Source organism: Amblyomma mixtum, chromosome 8 (assembly GCF_055824585.1).
Source record: "Amblyomma mixtum isolate Tamu chromosome 8, ASM5582458v1, whole genome shotgun sequence".
Classification (NCBI taxonomy): domain Eukaryota; kingdom Metazoa; phylum Arthropoda; class Arachnida; order Ixodida; family Ixodidae; genus Amblyomma; species Amblyomma mixtum.
Window position 1 is genome coordinate 68,759,137 of NC_143019.1, and position 19,369 is coordinate 68,778,505.

At 47.3% G+C, this 19,369-nt stretch overlaps 1 protein-coding gene across 1 annotated transcript in view; it reads left to right on the forward strand.

The window, feature by feature from the left end:
- Positions 1-19,369, forward strand: part of LOC149332862 (endoribonuclease Dicer-L-like) — a 58,401-nt gene that overhangs the window by 24,071 nt on the left and 14,961 nt on the right. Inside the window, exons 10-15 of the mRNA XM_089558430.1 lie at positions 623-764; positions 3,024-3,099; positions 6,020-6,162; positions 9,506-9,685; positions 16,767-16,980; positions 17,711-18,849. Coding sequence (XP_089414556.1) covers positions 623-764; positions 3,024-3,099; positions 6,020-6,162; positions 9,506-9,685; positions 16,767-16,980; positions 17,711-18,849 — 1,894 coding nt within the window. The remainder of the gene's footprint in view (positions 1-622; positions 765-3,023; positions 3,100-6,019; positions 6,163-9,505; positions 9,686-16,766; positions 16,981-17,710; positions 18,850-19,369) is intronic.

Sequence of the window (19,369 nt, forward strand, 5' to 3'; positions counted from 1 at the left end):
GAGGAAACTGATGAGTTCAAAATCCTGTAACTCACCTTCTATAACAGACAGGTTGATAACTTTACCCTTATTGCATAGCTTGATGTCAAGAGAAACCAATGGCATGCAATCTAACAAGTTCCCTGCAGTAGAATTTCTTTCAGACTCCCGGCAAAAGTTACCTAACATATTGCATAAGTGCACAAGGACTTGTTGCACGTACATTACATATTTGTAATCAGCGTGCAAAAATGCATGTTCCCTGAAGATTTCATGGTTGTGACTTCATTAGTAAAAATTTATTTCTAAGACCCTCTTCCCCCCTTAAGGTGAATTCTCTGATGAGGTAAACAGTGTGAGACCATTTGGTTGGTTTCCCATGAGAAACTAACCAAATGGGTTCCCACGTCCGCAATTGGCCTTAATTATCCAAATCGAATGACTAAATTGTCCAAATCGAATGACTATTTTTATTCACGCCCTGTCCTTCTATTCCTGCACGCTGTTCTTTCGCGCCTATATATTTCCAGATTTATTGGGATAAAAAGGCAGTTACGTTCGTAATGTTCCGTTCTGTGCAGTAGTTCCGTGCAGTGTGCTTTTGTTCCTGAGGCTCAACTGGGGTGCCCTTCCTCCTTCCCAGGTACTGCATGGTGCTGCCCTCCGACATGTTCACCCACCTGAAGCCCACCTACAAGATGACCTCCGTGCACATTGAAGACAAGGAGTTGTTTGTGTGCACCATCTACCTGCCCATGACCAGCCCACTCAAGGAGGGCATCAGTGTACGCTTATCACTCTGCAGGCTGCTTTTTTCTTTTTTTTTTTTTTTCAGTGGGAAAGCAATACTAGTTGCACTTTCAGCCCATCGCGTAGCGAGGCCGGTAGCTACCATATTAGCATATTGGATTGGATTGGATTGGATTGTATTACTGATGCATCACCACAAGTCTAACCACAAGTACCACCACCAGCTACACTACCAGCTGAACCATGGCGTAGCTACGGATATTGCTTTCGCTATTACCGGGCTTAACAAAGCTAAGCCACTGCCATTTTTTTTTTTTTTTCAATGGGAAAGCATTTCTTGCCTCACGAGTGGCGTGAACGGGCATGTCCTCATGAACTCCTGATCATCCAGTTAGAGAGCGATTATTACTTGTAATGATTGATAACGATTGAATTGAAAGTTTAAAAGACTGAATTACTGAAGGGGGGAGCCTGGTCTTGAAAAAAAAATTAAGTAATGAAGTCACAGTTAAGAAATCTTCAGGGAATATGTATTTTTTGTGTACCGATTCTAAATACGTCATTTAATTTCATGTAAAACAATTCCGTGAGCACTGATGTAATTTCTATGCATGTATTTTCTGAAGAGCTTTGAAAAAAATTTCGTGTGGGAAACTTGCTGAAATGTATGCCATTGGGTTCTATTGACATCAAGGAATGCAATAAGGGTAAGATTGTCTTCGTGCCTATCATAGAAGTTGTCGCTTCAGAAATGAGAAGAAAAGTGTGTATTCCTGTTTCTGAAGGGGCAGCTTCAGTACCCTATTACTCAAATTATGTAATAGCCAGGATAATAATTTTACCCTTATTGCATTCCTTGGTGTCAAGACAACCCATTGGCATACATTTCAGCGAGTTTCCCGCAGCAAATTTTCTTCAAAACTCTTTGCAAAAAACTTGCATAAAAAGCGCATAAGTACTCAAGGAATTGTTGTACATGAAATTAAATGGCATACCTAGAATCAGCGCACAAAAATACACGTGCCCTGAAAATTTCAGAACTATGACTGGTTTAATAAAATTTTGTTTTCAAGACCAGGCTCCCCCGGTAATAAAATAATACGGCAACTAATTTCATTAATGTCATAGTAGTATTACTAACAATGCCTCCAGAATGTAATAAAGAATAAAACAATGAAAATAACTTATTAATAATTAATTAACTGTTAATTAGTGACTAATGTTTAATTAGTGGTGAATTCGACCATTACTTAAGCAATTACCAACAATGGTTATCTACATTACTAAGTAATAGAGGAGGCAACAGAACTCTAATTGCTTTTGCATTTTTCTACGTAAGGAGACTTGAAGTGCACCTTTAATTTTTTTTTTCTTTAGCTGTTACTGGTCAAGATCTTGTAGTTCTCGTCTGCATATAACAACATCACCACATAGTGGGGTCACGTGACCAGTAAGACTGGTGACCCGCTAATTGTCAGTGGGCTGTGTGCTTCAGTTAGTAGATCACATGAGCGTGACTTCTTTAAACATGGCCATGACCATCAGCTTAACAGCTGATGTTGAAGCTTGTGTGACATGCATCAACATCTTTTTCCTTTGTTTTTAAGCTTGCGGCTTTGCATGTGTGATTTGCCAGTAACACATGAGCATAAGAATGAAAGCCATGCATTGTTGTGTAGGAGGCCAGTGCGTACTGTAACTTTCTTTTTTCTTTTTTTTTATTGTTGCAGAGAGGAAAAAGTAAAGTAAAATCTCAGTGATTCAAAAACTTGCGAGATGCTTGGGAACTCGAATGAAACGGTACTTGTACTTACTTTAGTGGCGAAAGGAAAAAAAAAATGGTTGCATTTGGTCATGGGAGTACAGGAGCCTTGGGGAACAAGATTTTTTTTTCGTGGATGAAACTCATCACCAATGTCCACCTTTTATTGGGAGTGCAAACAATAATGCTTTTCTTTTTTATATTCACTGCCTGAATTAGGTGTTATTTTGTCAGTAAACTGATTTAAAAGCTGTAATATCATTGCAGCATTATAACTACCTATATGAGCATGTGAAAATTAAGAGCCACTCATGGTGGCCAGGTGTTAGTTGTGTCCTGAGGCGAGTAGGGACAAGAAAAACCGTTGTTTTCTGCCTGGTACTAGTAGCATTTATGTGATCTCCTGATTTTTTATTAACGCCGTTGGTTTCTCTTTATCTCATTTGTGCCGGGACAGAGTGAAACTGTCTATCTAGGCTGTGCCCCGTCTTTCTTTATCCCGAACGAGCGCCTCTTGTGATTTCACCTCCAGGGGCGGCCGATGGAAACCAAGAGGTATGCCAAGATGGCAGCTGCCCTGGAGACGTGTAGGCGTTTGCACCTGATAGGTATGTAGTCAGCGCCATCTTGTGGCTGACTTGTAAAAGTGCATGATGCACGACCAGTAATATTCTCTCTCTCTTTCACTCAAATTCTCATTCATTCACACTCGCTTGATACTGAAGTCCAGTGCATTTCAGCTGATGCTCCCATTAATTCAAACTCCGCCCTTCTTTAACACTTTCTTGGTCTCCTTCAAGTCTTGAATTGTAGAGAGTCAGCTGTAATTGTGATTTCCTTGAAGTTTCGTTTATTGGTTTATTGGGGTTTAACGTCCCAAAGCAACTCAGGCCATGAGAGACGCCGTAGTGAAGGGCTCAAGAAATTTCGACCACCTGGGGTTCTCTAACGTGCACTCACATCACACAGAACATGGGCCTCTAGAATTTCGCCTCCATCAAAATTCAGCCGCCGCGGCCGAGATTGAACCCGCGTCTTTTGGGTCAGCTGCCGAGCGCCGTAATCACTGAGCCACTGCGGCGGGGCTATTTCCTTGAAGTGGAATCACTCTGCACGACTGCATTCAAAGGACAGCGTTAATTGGAGAGACATGGGAGAGGCCTTTGCCCTGCAGTGGGCGTAGTCAGGCTGATTATTATTATTATTATTATTATTATTATTATTATTATTATTATTATTATTATTATTAAAGAAAAGGATACATGAAAGCCATTTGATGAGGTACTGTTTTTCGCAAACTTTCCGTTTACTGTGGCATTGTTCCTTATGTTGCGTTCCTTTTCTTTTGTATTTTGCTTTGCGCACCCACGAATTAAAACCTCATGTTACAATCGTTTGTTCCTTTTTCTATTTTATGCCGGCAAAGTCAGCCCTCGCATTAAAATGCTGGCTTCGTTGCATTTGGGTAAATGTGGTGTTTGGTGGTATACTTTTCATGTAGGAATAGTCTACAGTAACGTGAAACTTTATTTCTTGGATACAGACTCTGGCAAAAATTGTGGTAGATATTTATGACGTTAGGCTTGTAACACGAAAATAAAAAGTATTCCTGAAATTATGAAACATACAAAACATTGTTTGTTTTGCTATGTAAAGCAGCTGGAAGTTTCAGTGCTTTATCTGAGACAAATACCTTAAACTACAAAAAAATTTTGTTTCCTCTTAGAAAGCAGCTAGTTTTTTTGCAGGTGTTAAAAAAGCTATTTTTTTTTTCTCCAAATATTTTCATTGTGAAGTGCTGGAAAGTACCAAGACGTCTACCATCACCAGTTTTTTTTTTCTCTGAATGATGGAAATTAAAGACGTAAATGCAAAATTGTAATCCTCAAGAAAAATTTTGAAATGGAAAAATCTGTACTCCGTTTCATACATAGCAGGTAATGCAGCGGAGGCCGCGGAAGCCTGCATCCACGTAAACCGTATCGAGTGGGAACTACTACTGTATTTACTCGCTTAACCCTTTGAAGGTTTTTGCCGTATATGTACGGCGGCAGTTTTCTGTCCCACAAGGTCTTTGCCGTACGGGTACGGTTTCGATCTTCCGTTTGAAATTTTGCGCCAAAAGAACAATGCGTGCTCACTGGGGGGTGCTGCCACCTCTTAGGACTTACAAGAAGTGTTTGAATTTTGTGCTGCACGGAGATAAGCAGAACTTATGTCTAGCTTTAGCGCGGCGGCACAGACTGCGGCAACACCCCTTTTGTAGTTTTGGTTTCGCCGCGTGATCGCAACGGAGTCGCGCGAAATTTGAGTTTTCTTTTTGTCAGCACTATCTTGCAGGGGCTGCCGAAGTTGATTTCTATCTTTATTGGCGCTGTTCTTAGCTTGCTTATCACCGTTGCTATTCTATTCTATTGAACATTTTCCAGTTGTGAGTGATGCTGTCACCAAAGTACTGCTCCTAATTTTTTTTTTACTATTTATTCTCAATTATATACATTTTGTAGATTCAAGATCTGCAATAAAGTAATTTGACCACCTGGGAAAGTTTTCTTCAAAATAATTCGACCCTCAAAGGGTTAATGAACCCACTTTTTTTTTTCCATAAAAGTTGACATCAGTTTCGGGGAGGGTTCATTACGCGGGAAAAAAAAAGTTTCAACAGATGTTTTCGGGACGGTCGAAATTGCTAATACGTCCATCCGTCCTTCCATCATCAACAAATATATGCAGTCAGAGGCATTCGTGTCGCTATTGGTTAGCATCATTCGCTCTGACGCAATCCAACAAAGGGGCCAATCGTGGTGAGATTAAGTGAACATGCTAAACACGGGCCCTGAAGGTTAGGTGTGCGTTTTTTACGCAAGGTTAACGAAGCACACGAAACGGTTACAAGTGTGCAGTGCAAATGTTCAAGCCTAAGCTTAGGGCACACAACGTCTTTGCACCCTGCCAAGCTCACGGAGCGCTCTCTGCACCCCCCCCCCCCCCCCCAATAAATTATTGTTATTATACGGTTAAAAATGTGACAAAAATCTATTAGATCTGCAGGACGGTCCAAATATTGGCGAGTTTTCCATGCTCACAAAGAAAAGTTGTGCCCCGCGGTCTTCAGTCCTGCACCAAAATTCACTGCTTCGTAGCAGAGTCGCAGATTACCTCAAAACTGAAAATTGACATCTTGGATAGCGTAACAAGTTGGAAAGTTCATTGGTAGCTTTGAAATAGTGTGTAATTCTATGGCCATCGGTGGTGCATGGTTGATGAACACTGTAGTGAAAGAGTTAGTAAGTATAGGAACCTCGGGGCAATCTTTTAAGAAAAGCAGTGGTTTGGCTTCTTAAACAGTGGCCTTGCAGATGACTGCACACATAGTCGAGTGAGTTCCCAGAATGCGTATTCTGTCACGGAAGTAGGTTGCAGAAATAGCAAAGTTGCCTGGGGGCTGTGTGTGAAGAGAACGGAGTGGAAAAGACATGTTTGTGACTGTGGTGTGTGGCTCTGTGTTGTGTCTTCCTCTTCTGCCAGATGAGTTTGACAGCAACTTGCTGCCCGTGAAGCGGGTGCTGAGCGTGATAGACGGCTACGACGAGGTGGCTGTCGATGATGACTTGCCTCCTGGTACCGCCAAGCCGGGCAGCAAGAAGCGGAGGAGAACCTATCGGAAACGGGTAATTAGTGCTGCAATGCATACTACTTTTATAGTGGCAGCTGTTAAAGGCATGTCACGTCACATCTTTTGCCATCGTGTCCGGACGCTGCCTTCTTGGTATGAGCAGTTTGAACGGCAGTGCGTGCCTCTGGGATACTTTGAGGTCAGCCCGTAAAGAGTGTCACCCCTGGTATGATTCTTGTGTTCTTGTTTGCTTTTACTGCTCCTCTTTAGTTTCCTTCTCAGGCAAAAAAAAAAAAACTTGAGTAGTTGCCCTAGTGCCCTAAGACTGAAGGCATATAAATCCATAGTAAGCTTAAGTCTCGAATATGCCTGCATTATATGGGACCCCTACACGATAGATGACACCCAAAAATTAGAAAAAATGCAACGTCTTGCAGCACGATTCATTCACAACCGTTACAGGCGCCTAGACTCTCCTTCCGCTTTGTTGAAACTCGCAGACGTAGAACCACTTGCAGATAGAAGGGAGAAAGCCTGTCTCAACTTCGTTCATTCATTATACTTTTCTCGACTTGTTATTCGACCCGAAAATTACATCGCTAATGATTTAATGATTCTACACGAGCCTCGCGTCATAAGCATGCCCTTAGCCTGAAACATATTTTTGCACGCACAATTACATACAAGTTTTCTTCTGTTTTCCGAGAACAGTTTCTCAATGGAATGCTCTACCGGAGAACTCTCCACTGCTTCGTAATCATTCTTGACATCTTCGCTGTTAACTTAGTAGCTGTACTGTAACCGAATTTTCAATTGTACTTTTGCGTTGCTTGTTTTGTGGTATCTATATTGTTTGGTGCTATCGCACTCGCTTTGCTTTTTCCCCTTGTATGTATTTCCCTCTCCTGCTTGGACGTACAGCGTGTCCGCAGTATTCAGTAAATAAAAATAGATTTAAATAAACCACTCGGAGACATCGTATTTTGTACCCATTTCCCCCCGAGTATAAACCAAGCAAGTTTGAACTGGATGCCCAGAAAGGCAGCGCCTGACGTGGTTGCCACTTCGTTTCCTCTGCTGAAAATCACTGCCGCGTTTCAATGCCATCAGCGCGAAATGAGCTTTTCTGGAGCAGATTAAAGCGTTAAATATTCCGATCTAAGCGGCCTCCTTAAGCGTTCGGGTGTCGCGGTGACCCCATAGTATGCATGCAAAGACTGACAACCACATATGCTTTATTTTAGGCGTGTGCGAATATTCGAAATTTTCGAATATAAATCGAATATTAGATTTTTGCTTTTCGTATTCAATTCGAAATCTAAGTATTCGTGTTGTTTCGATTATTCGATCCCATGCGAATATTCGTATTTAGCCGAATATTTTATTGCGAGCACCGGTGTACATTTCGGTGCGCAAGTCCAATCAACATAGACATCACAACATGGCGGCGTCCAGAGCCATGCGTAATGTTGGGCCATGCCGTAGCTGACTGTGCTTGTGAGCTTCTTTGTGGCTATACCTGCGAAGCTGGTATAGTCAAAGCTGTGCACGAAGTACCTCGCAATATCTGCCACTTTAGTGCCAAGTGAGAGGGAATTACCTGTCTCTGGAGAAGTCGTTTCAGCTCGAAGGGAACAACTCCTGCCTGGCCATGTGGAGCAGCTGGTTTTCCTTAACGACAACCTTTAATGTTCATCCCAGCAACGCGCTTTTGCGCTGATGGCATGCTGGATTCAATCAGTGCTTTCTACTAGCCATTTTTTGTGAAAATTCCACTCTTCTAAGAATAATGATCTAGACTTTGATACTTTCTGTGCAGCCACACACACCTTTTGTGTTCATTTAATCATCGATAGTTGAACTGTGATGTTCTTGGATGCTCAAATAAATGTTTTGCAGTGGTTAAATGCGTATTTCTTTGATTATTCGATATTCGATTCGATATTCGGAACTAAGTATTCGTATTCGATTCGTATTCGAAAAATTTGATATTCGCACGCCCCTACTTTATTTGCATCGCGGGTATATGGAAGGGCGACTGCATCCAACTTTCCTTCTTGGTAGAAATCAATTGCGGTGCTTTTTCGGCTAGGTTGATCTTTGCGCGACAGCAAAAGACGTATTTACTTCAGCCCCGATAAAGCAAAGTCGGTAAAATCGGCAGTTTACTTGGTAATACTGAAATTTCGCTACTGCGAAATTCGTCTCCTAGCATACTGGAAATCCGCCAAAAATGCGTCATTGATAAATCGCAGAGAAAAACCTTGATTTGTGATTAATGTTGTCCTTCTACCCTTTCTTTGACAGCAGCAACTGTGTTGCGTGTGTATTACTTATGTTGCGAGCTCCCAAGCCACCTCAGTAAGCAAAAATAACGTGTAGCAAAAATATCGGGCAGTCTGGAGTAGGTAATTGTAGTTAGAGTTAGTTTGTGTTTTTTGTTAATAAAATTTGGAAGGAAAGTAGTGCATTCGTAATCGGTTACTTTCGTGTAAATTTTCAGTTCCTTTTCTGGGGCTGTGATTAACCACCATGATCAGTTACATTTCTGAACGAGTAATTGTGATTGTAATCAGTTACTTATTTTCTCTAACGGGTACAAGACTGCTTCAAGGCGCTGTGTGCTGAACCTATTTGTAGACGCTGCCTGGCTTGCTGCAGCCTATCACCATTCACAAGCTATTGTCTAGTCGGTGTGTTTGGGAGAATCTCCCAAGATGGAGTGGATTTGTGAAAATGGGAGTAATTACTCATTAGCGTCCACCCCAAGCACATCCATAAGGCTAACAGAGTAATGGCTCCCTTATTGTGGATTTTCTGTACCTTTGGGGATGCTTCTGAATACCTAGAACTAGCACGTAGAACTAACTAACACATAGAATATGTAGAAATTTGTCCTTGTACTGCCATGTGCTGGTTGCTTTAGTTAGCTTGGCAGAAGGACTGCCCTAAACAAGCTATGGGCTGGGGTTTGATCCCCAGACCAGGACGAACTTTTTGTCAGCTGCGAAGTTTCATGAAAGCTGTATAGTTTTCCTTTGTAGCTCGTTGGCTGCACTGTGGTAGATGGTAATGAGTAATTAGTGCTTATTACATGCTGGTGTCTTGAAATTCCGGAGAGTGCCTATGATCTTGCAGTTTTTAACACTTGTTCGTTTCCAAAATGAGGACGTAGCAAGCTAGGATGATTAGTCGGCATTGTTGGTAGCAGGCGTTCTTGTTGACGCTCGATGCTTTGAACTCGAAGGGGATCAAGAGTATATTTTGTATTAACAAGGTCACACTGTATTTTAGCCACTTATGTCAAGGTGCGCTTCTCATATGCTGAACAGATTTACAAGGTTTCGTTATATTCACGTACATTTCTTCTGTGTTGCGTATTTTTTCCCGTGCTTCAGGTGTGCAAGCTGTTTTCCGAGGCACGGGTCCTGGTGCCCGGGCGATACCGCCTGCACGTGCTGACGACTGAGCTGGTTTCCGTGGCGTCCGATCTCCAGAACTGGCGACAGGAGAAGGTCTTCGACCCGCAGGATTGCCCCCTGTGGTTTGGCCTGCTGCTTCGTGACAATGTGCCCAGTGTAAGGCTTGCACTCCTCTCAGCATCCACACTGTCATCCAAAAGAGCGCGCAGCACTGAATTGTGCTAGAGCATTTTGGACTGCCTATATCTCGTAGTGTATAAGTCTCTGCTTAGATTTTCTTTGGACCAATCCGCGTAGAGGCACCGTAGTAGAGGGCTGCGGATTTATTTTAGCTGCTTAGGTTCTTAACATGTGTGAACACTGCATTTCCATTGAAGTACAGTCGACGACCGATTTTTCGGACTCTCTAGGGACCGCGAAAACGACCGAAAAATCGGGCAGTCCGGAAAATCAAATTTCACCGAAAAAATCACGAACTTATTACCACTATGCCGGAGAAAGCGGCCAGTTGTATTGCACACATTCTAAAGCTCCTCATGACTATATTTCGCCGCGCGAAATACCGTATAAACGCGTATAAGGGCCGCACTTTTTTTTTCCAGATTCGAGGACCAATTTTCGGGGTGCGGCCCATACACGCGATATGCGAAAAAAAAAATTTAAGTAAAAACACACCAACCAGGGAATGAGCGACATTTATTCTACGTTCAATCGTCACTCGCGAAGTATTTAGACTCCTGAGCTGGTGCTGCGCTCTGGTGCACGCTCATGCCAAAAGAAGCCGCGCAGCATGTCCGCTGTCAACGCGTAGCCGTTGTTCCGAAATTCCATCACATAGAGGAGCAGCTCTTCTTCCAATTCAGGAAACTCGCACGGCTTGACTTGGAAAGTGCGCTTTTTGCAGCTTCTGTTTCTCTGTTGGTTGCACCATCATCGGACGCACTTCTTGGCCACGTCGAATTTCCCGCCCGCCGCACGCTTAAGGCTGATTCACACAACGGACCGTTCGCCCGCGGCCCGCGCACTACGTGTGCATGTGTCAGCACTTTGAGAGGCGCGCTGGATGCATGGATGGATGGCGGCCGACAGCGCGCCCCTCAATGTGCTGACGTATGCACACGTAGTGCGCGGGCCGCGGGCGAACGGTCCGTCGTGTGAATCGGCCTTTACCGACCGCATTCGAGAGCTAACTCCCAGCCGTGTAGCTTAAGGTGCTTGCCCATCGCGCTAAAACTGTGAAGCTCGGCGGCAGCACGCGAAAGCCACTATCACGGCGAACGCGCTAACACGCATGCTAACACGCCACGAAAGGCTGGAGCTGGCGATACTGATGCCGATGTGAACAGCGCAAAATCGCGACCGAGAAAAATGTTGATAATGATCACGGCGCCATCCATAGACGGCACTTGGGAAGCTCCGGTGCGCGCGCGTGGCCTCCGCGAACGGCGCAGCGCCGGAGCAGATCGCGGCCGCGATAAGATCCGGCGGCGCGCCCGAAGCGCGCTTCGATCGCGGAGGCCACGGCGTGCGTGTAGCCTCCGCGATCGTATTCGCGTTCCGTGTTCGGGACTAAAGACTCGGCACAGATGAGTTCCGTGAACTCTGACTACGGTTCAAGTTCGTGCGGCGGAAGACATTCAAGGACAGTACGAATTCGAAAACACGCGAGCGCAATGTGCCCACTCGCGCAGAATTTCAGCGTCGCAAGAGGCTCCCTCTAAGCTTGAATTTCGTTTTGTTTGATCAAGTTTTCGATATCTCCTGCAGTCTGAATTAATGAGGTTCCACTGTACACATTACATGGCGGCTTGGGTGCTGGCGGCGAGTGCGAACGAGGTCCGAAAAATCGAGTGGTCAGTTGCGGTGCGTCCGAAATTTCAAGCGCTCTTACACATTGGCTCTATGGGCCATGTCGCGGTGCCGCGAAAAAGTCCGAATAATCAAGCATGTCCGAAAAATCAGGCGTCCGAATTTTCGGTCGTCGACTGTATGTCCAGACAGCAGTTGTTATTAGTGCGCTAACACTTATAGTGGCCATTCCGTGTATTTAGCTGTTTGTTTTTTGTTTGTTTAAAGGCTGCTTTATGGCAGGCTGCCCACTGGGTTGTAGGCAACCTGCCCTGGTGTGCGCTCGTTTGTGTGTGTGTGTGTGTGTGTGTGTGTGTGTCTGCACGCATGTCCGTGCGTGCACCTGGCAAGTCGCCAGGTCATGTGACCTAAGTGGCAGGTGCATGATGAACAGTGCTAAACAGTGGCCACATAGCAGTAGCACACCTAATTAGTATTTGGCCTAACTGCGCAAATCAACTGTCGTTTTTTTTTTCCTTAGGCAACTACGCAGTCAGGTCGGGTGACCAAAAGAATTGGCCTTGCTGTGTTGTGTGAATGTAGTTATAGCCACTGGTGAATACTTTCCAGTTTGGTTCCGAAGTTCTCGTCATGTAGTCCACGTGTTGCTGGTAGGGGCGCTGCAATATCAACACCTGCCACCGAAGAGAGGAGCAATTTAGGGAATTTAAAAAAAAGTGTCTGATGTTCCAAGCACAACAGCACTTTCGTGGTGAGCATATGGAACTGGAGTGCGACGATGCATACCGATAGGAAGGAAGGTGGATGGATGAGTGCGCACTGTCGGCTGAAACAAGTTCTTTTATGGGCAGAAATCTGGAAAAGCACTTCAAAAACAAAAGGAGGCAAGAAGTCTATAACAGAAATTGGAGGGTACATTTAAGCTCTGCCTTAAGGGTATGACGGGGTAGCGTTAATGAGTTCATTGTCCGTGTATGTGGAATTGGTCATTCTCTACTTAACGTTCATAGGTAACTGGAAGTCCTCACACCACTCCTTGTGTGATAGTGTAGCGGTTAAAGGATGCACCACTGTCCTGCGATGGCAGGTGCTACCACCGGTGGGGCTCGTGCAACCCCAAGTTACTCTTCCCGAGCAACCTCTCGCGATCAATCACTGATTTAACAGCTGCCTGCCACGGTAGTCGGTTTGCTCGCTATCCGATGGGCAGGTTGTGATGGCGCCACAAGGTCACGTGACCTAGGTTGCTTCTCTGACGGGCGGCCCACCACCCCATTTTTCGCTCACAATGCCAACACGCTGATGCCGGATTTTCTGCGTAACGGGTCTTTTACGCTATCGTGTTGAACCACCGGAAAAAAGGCAGAACCATTCCCTGTGTGTCACCTCACAGTATGGAGAAAAATCACAGGATGGTTGCGTGTGTATGACGCGAACGTCTGAGTGTTAGTCGTGGTGTGACAGCAAAGAAAAAAAAAACGAGCTGCTGGGCTGGGCCATGCTTGTACCTATCCTTATTGGGCAGTGGGTTTGGAACCGACCATCTCCTGTGGCTGAGGCAAACACCCAAGCCACTAGGCCTCCGATCCTCTTCCTTCACCCTCTTTCCTATCCTCTAAAAGCGGAGGGAAAGTGTCCTCTCCACTTTTCCACCATCGCCTTCTACCCTCTCCCTTAAAGGCCCCCTGCCCACCCGCGGCCAGCAGACACTCTCTACCTCACTTTGAGCGAGCCTCCTCTCCTTCCATTCCCTGCTCGAAATTTTTCTCTCCCGCTCCTCGTCGAGTAGGCTCGGCAAGGCAAAATCACCCCTTCCTTCTCCGGTGTAAGCCGGAGGCGTGGTGTCTGTGGAGTGCGTCACAGGGCGACGTCATGGCCCCGCCTTCAATAGAATTCTTTTCTTGGTTTTTGCATTTTCTCCGCACACTGAACGATCGAGAGGCGCGATCGGCTCGACCACCTAGACTTGTTAGCGAGCGCATCCTTTCATACATCTGTTTGTCATTCCCAGTTAACGAGCCACCTTTTCATTTTCTTTTAGGCCTCCCCACCGTTTCACGAGCGGAGGGGCGGAAGTCGGTTGTGTTCGAAACACACGGCGAAGCGCGGACCCGGCAACCGCCCGTTTGCTTTTCTCCATGCGTGTTTGTGTTCTGTGTGTTTGTGTCTTTTCTCCGCTCCAAAGCATATGTCATTCATTGGAGTCAAGGCGTACGCAAGATGCACGAAAGATAAGCGGTATGTGTGCGGAGCGGTAAAGTGGGCGAGCGAGGGAAAGGCTCTGCTGCACTACTAATTAAAACCTTGTTTTGGGGGGCTCGCATAGAAGAAAAGAAACTGAGAAGGGAGCGCGCACGCAGAGCGTCTCGTGACGGGATCACGGCGGGGGGGGGGGGGGGGGGGGGGGGGGGGAGAGAGAGGGGAGAGGGGGCGAGCCAACTCCCTCAGTTTTACTGTTTTTTTACTTTTTATGGCTAGGGTTCAAGGCTGTCGCCGCACGCTCCCTCCGCAGTTTTTTTTTTTTGTTCCTTCATACGGGTTTGTAGGCATGAGCCAGAACAGAAGGCGCTGCGGAAAGCGTTGTGCAGACGACGCGACGCCAAGGCTACGCCCAACCTTCTCCCGTCAGTCAGAACGATGCACCAATGGAGTGCCTTTAGCGAAAGTAGCCCCCGTTGACGTCAGCGGGGTGCAGAGTAGTGGGCCGGGCCCGTTTTTGAAGGAAGGAAAGAACGAACGGGCTTTGATTTGAATTTTCGCAGCTTTTCGGGGCGCGCATGGCTCTAGTATTTTGCAGAGGTTATCTTCGATGCCTCATCTATGCAGTGGGCTTGTTTTTCAAAAATGTCCGGACCCTGGTCAGTGGCCCTTTAAAAGTAGAGGGGCATTACCCTCCTCCTACTTAACGGATGGCACCGACAGCGCAAAACTGAGGTACTAGTTAATAAGAGCTAACGCTGCAAAACGATTTCTTGGTCACAGAGCGTGATTGGATGGATGACTGATGCAAGTATTTCTTTAGTGTGTCAGCACTCACAGTTGCCATTCCCCGCATTTAGCTGTTGTATGTTTGTCTGGAACCTGTTCTGTGGCAGGCTGCTCAACTGCCCGGGTTGTTGGGCACGCGCACACACGCACGCGCGCACGCACACACGCACACACACACACACACACACACACACACACACACACACTGGAGAGGGGCTGCTCTGGAAGTCCCACCAATGGCTGCCCCTGTCGTAGAAGGACAATGGCGCATCGCTTGACTGCTGCACCACTCCCAGGGACCTATGAATGTAGAGAATGGTGAACTCCATAATATGTGGCCATTAAGCCATTATCACTATCCGAACAACTTCCATCCATGAACAGCGGACCTGAACGCCGGAACCGAAATGAAAACCGAACTGCTAGCGCTCCTAATTCGCATTTGGCCTAACTGCGCAACTCGACCATCATTTATTTTTTATTTTTTTCTCAGAATTATGGTATATACAGTAATCCCTCGTTACAACGAAGTCAGCGGGACGGCGAAAAAATTCGTTATGAGCGATAATTCGATATAAGCGACCGCTCAAAAAAAAGCTAAAACAGTCGAGATTTAATTGCACCACAACTGCGAGGAAGCTGGCGGATAACCTTGAGCCGTTGCCTAGCAACCGCTGCAGCTGGCGGACGCCGCGCGGCGTCCGCCAGCTACGGCGGTTGTTAGGCAACGGCTCAAGGTCGGTCTCTGTGCCTCCTCGGAGCACTGCCACAGCGAAATCGCAAGTTCGTGGCCAATGTAGCTTTCGCTACAAAATTTTCTCGTAGCACATTTGTTCTACCAGCAACTTAGTCTTGGTCAGCGATCCTCAAAGATGATACAGTTTTCAAATTGCTTATACCAGAGTTTATTATCTATATCAAGAACAAGCTTTACCTCATTTTTGTGATCCAGACGGGATCCAGGCTGATCGACAGGCCGGCAGGCCACGGCCGGTCTCGACGCGCTCGCTCGCTCGCTCGTCGAGACCGGCCCCGGCTCAAAGGAGTGCGCCCTACGTCATCATGACGCTGCCGCTCTCCGCGCTCGCGTTGGCTCCCGCTTCCCGTCATCGCGTTTGCCGCGGGCGGCCCGTCGTTGACGTCTAGCAGGTTGGACGCAAGCGGCGCGCTGCGATCGGACGCTGCGGCGCCATTCGCAACCTCGCGCTGTGTTGAATCGCGCTCGCTTTTCGCACGTGTGTTCCCGCCGTAACAACAAAATTCAGTGACCCTAACGCGCATTTAGACCGTTTGTCTAGTCGAATGGCGCGAATCGAGCATGACCGGCCACTTTTCCGCATTCAAGACACCGCGGTTTTCTGGCATCGCAAAGCGCGAGGAAAACTTTATTGAAGTGAAAAGCTTCACTAGGCTCGTCAACACCGCGCTTCACGTGGGCGCCGCCGCGGCGCGCCCTTCCCCCTCCTCGCCACCCCCTCCGTTCTCCTCCTCGCAACCGGTTTACCCTTCGCCGTTGCTAGCGGTTCTTATCGCGTTATTGCAAGGCGTTGTGATAACGCCCGAGCGGCGGCGGCGGACATAAAAGAGGCCGCGCGTCGCGGCGCGCGCTCCATCGCCACTTCTCCTCCTCGCCACCGGTTTACCCCTTGCCGCTGCTGCGCGGTCTCGCCGCGGTCCCAAGAGAAGGTTCTTTCGCAAGGCGTTGCGAGGACGCATGTGTGAGCGGCGGCGGCGGCCGTAGAAGAGACGCAGACATTCGCCATGGAAGGAAGAAAAGAAGACCCAGAAGTGGTAGCGAGGGAGTTGGCTCAAAATCTACACCGCTACCGTGGTGCTCCCAGTGCCTTGTGCGCGAACTGCGACAGCCATGACGTCAAACAAAGCATAAATGCAGCTTTTCGCTTGCATATCCAGTCTTAACCAGAGCTAAGCCACTGCCAATTTTTTTCGTGTGGATTCTGTCACGGGGAACACCAGGAATGCACTTCCGACCGAGATTAACGGTTCGGGCGCGCTGCACCATGGAATTTGGCCCCGCTAAGCAGGGGACACTCGACACTCTCTTGGTGCCGGTTACTAGACAGGTCATCGATCGTGGGTTTGGTACTTTTGTGGCCTGTTCTATGCCTGCATGAGTTTAATTCGTCGGCGGTATTAATTTCGCACTGCATGCGCAAAGGGTAGCCGCCACGGCGGCGATGCCTCCGCTCGCCACTTCACTCTAAGCGGGTCAAGCTCTTCGTGCGCTTCGAGTAATGCGGCTTAAAATGCATGCGTTTGGGTCGGGACCGGAAGAAATTTCGAATAAAGCGATATTTCGAGTAAAGCGATTTCGTTATAACGAGGGATTACTGTACGCTATTTCCCTAGTCCTCCGACCTCTGCAACAGATTGAGATACCGGTGTCTTGACGATGATTTCGACTGGTTTGCTGTTGCAGCTGCCGCGCTTCCCCATCTTCACGCGGTCTGGCGACGAGTTGGTGTCGGTGTTGAGGGCAGGCACTGTGAGCCTCTCTGCGGTGGAGTGCAACAAGCTGCGGTGCTTTCACCGCCTCATCTGGGACGACGTGCTGCGGATGAGGGAGAGGCCCCTGCTCGTCTTCGACCTGAACGCTGCACCCAGCGGTCCCATCATCGCTCCAGTGTTGAGAGGTGAGGAACAGAGACAGACCGCTAACACGTTTGTTGGTGGGCATGTTGGTGGGCCAAGCATTTTATTCGGTTCCGAGTCCCAGATGTTGTTGTAAACTATTGGAACACGATAACTTGATAAATAAATCTTGTATCCATGAGACAGGCATAACAAGTCCTGGGTGAACTGAAATTAAAAAATTTCGTCCCACATGTTATGTAAACTTCAGCAAGAGATGTTGTCGGGCTAGTTGACTTGATACTTGTAATGCCATGTAAGGTTATGCACAAAAAAAAAGACGGCACGACAGGACGAGCGTAAACTAACAACTAGTTTATTCAGAAGTGACACTTTTAAATATAAGACAAGATACACCCACAGCATGCCTGGTAAACGTGATAACACCATCTTGTCCTACAAGACAGATCTTAACAAAGCTGACTCGCTTCTATACAAGGTAAGAGAAGTATCGCTGATGCAATTGTGCACATTCTTAATCAAGGAGGATTCCATTATTTCTTGCGCCACAGCGTTGCTGCCCTGGCCAAGAATCTTGATCATGTGGATCATGTGGACATTTACCACAGCTTGCAAATGTGAATGAGTTATGAAAAAAGCGTTATTGTTTTCCTGGCGGAAGTTACTCGAAACTGTTGAGCTCTGCCTGAGAAAGCTGTGGTGTGAGGTGATGTGAGTTCCAGCTCCTAGTCACCTAAGTGCAATTACCGGGTCGCTAACTTGTCTGTGCAGATGGGGATGCTGCTGTGCTAGATTGGTCCTTCGTCGACGTCGTTCTCAAAGGGATTAGTAGAAGGCCCGTGCCCGAAACTGGCTACAAGTTTGAGAGCCACGTCTTTGACGACGCAATAGTGGTTCCCCGCTACACGCCTCTCAACTACAAGCACCACACATACTACTTGAAGAGGATTCGTCACGATCTCAGCGTTGACAGTGAAGAGGGGAAGAACACGTTCCGCGAATACCTCACCCATGTGCACCACTTGAATGTGACCGACTCCACGCAACCGTTGCTGGAGGTGTTCTTCACCGAAGTCCGGCTCAACCTTCTGACTCCGCGCTACCGGAATCGAAAAGGGGACACATTCATCAAGAAGACAGCGATGAGCAAGCGTGCCGAGCTGCGCGTTCCGGAATTCTGCGACGTCCACCCCCTCCCAGCAAGCGTCTGGCGCAAGGCAGTCTGTCTTCCCAGCATCCTGTACCGCCTCAACCAGCTGCTCGTCATGGAGGAACTCCGCTCCTCCATTGCTGTCGAAACAGGCATCGGACTACAGACTTTCTCGGGACCGTGGCCGAACCTGGACTTCCAGAGTGCCGTCTCGGAGAGCGCTTCGATCAGCTTCGCAGCCCACGGTGAGGTGGAGTTTGGCGCTTTACTCGCTAGCCATGGCAATGTGGATGAGGTTCGGATGCCTCGTCTGTCCCGGTCGTTTGAGTACCAGCCCAGGCTCAAGGGTAACCCTGGTCCGAGCCCTGGCCTCTTGCTGGAAGCAGTGACATCTGCGAAGGCGGCCGATGGCTTCGACCTCGAGCGTCTCGAAGTGCTGGGCGATTCGTTCCTGAAGCTCACGGTGACCATTGACTTGTTCTGCGGCACGATATCCGAGCAGGAAGGGCTGCTGACTCAGACCCGTGCCCGCGTTATCTGCAACCGTAACCTCCACAGTCTGGGGTGCAAAATGCACGTGGGGTCGATGGTGGCGCAGGAGCTGTTTGTGCCCCATCGGAATTGGCTGCCACCGGGCTACTGCATTGAAGAAGGGGTGGAAGACACGTTGTTGGACACTGAGTTCGTCTTCTGGATCATCCAGAGAGACACCAAGATCCTGGAAAAGCTGACGACAGAACAACTCTATGGCGCTTATGAGGTAGGTAGCATTGGGTTGACTGCAACATCACACAGGTGTTGCACTCTGGCGCTGATCAAAACTGATAGTGTTATTATTATTATTATTATTATTATTATTATTATTCGGTAAGAAACTTAATGACAGACACGAGGAAATGAAAAAGGAATTGGCTGACAATTACCAAGAAGAGCACCACCGTACTCTTGCTTTGCAAGTTCATTTCCACACTGACATAAAAAAAAAAAACTTGTTTCTGTAATCTTTTAAGCAGTGATTTGGTCAAGATAACCGCTGGTTGTTGGGGGTAACGGAGTGGATTCCAAGAGAAGGCAAGCGTAGCAGGGGGCGCCAGAAAGTTAGGCGGGTGGATGAGGTTAAGATATTTGCGGGGATACGGTGGCCGCAACTGGCAAAGGACAGGGTTAATTGGACAGACATAGGAGAGGCCTTTTGCTCTGCAGTGGGCATAGTCAGGCTGATGATGGTGATGATGATGATGGTGAAGAAAATGACAGACACAAGGAAATGAAAAAGGAAT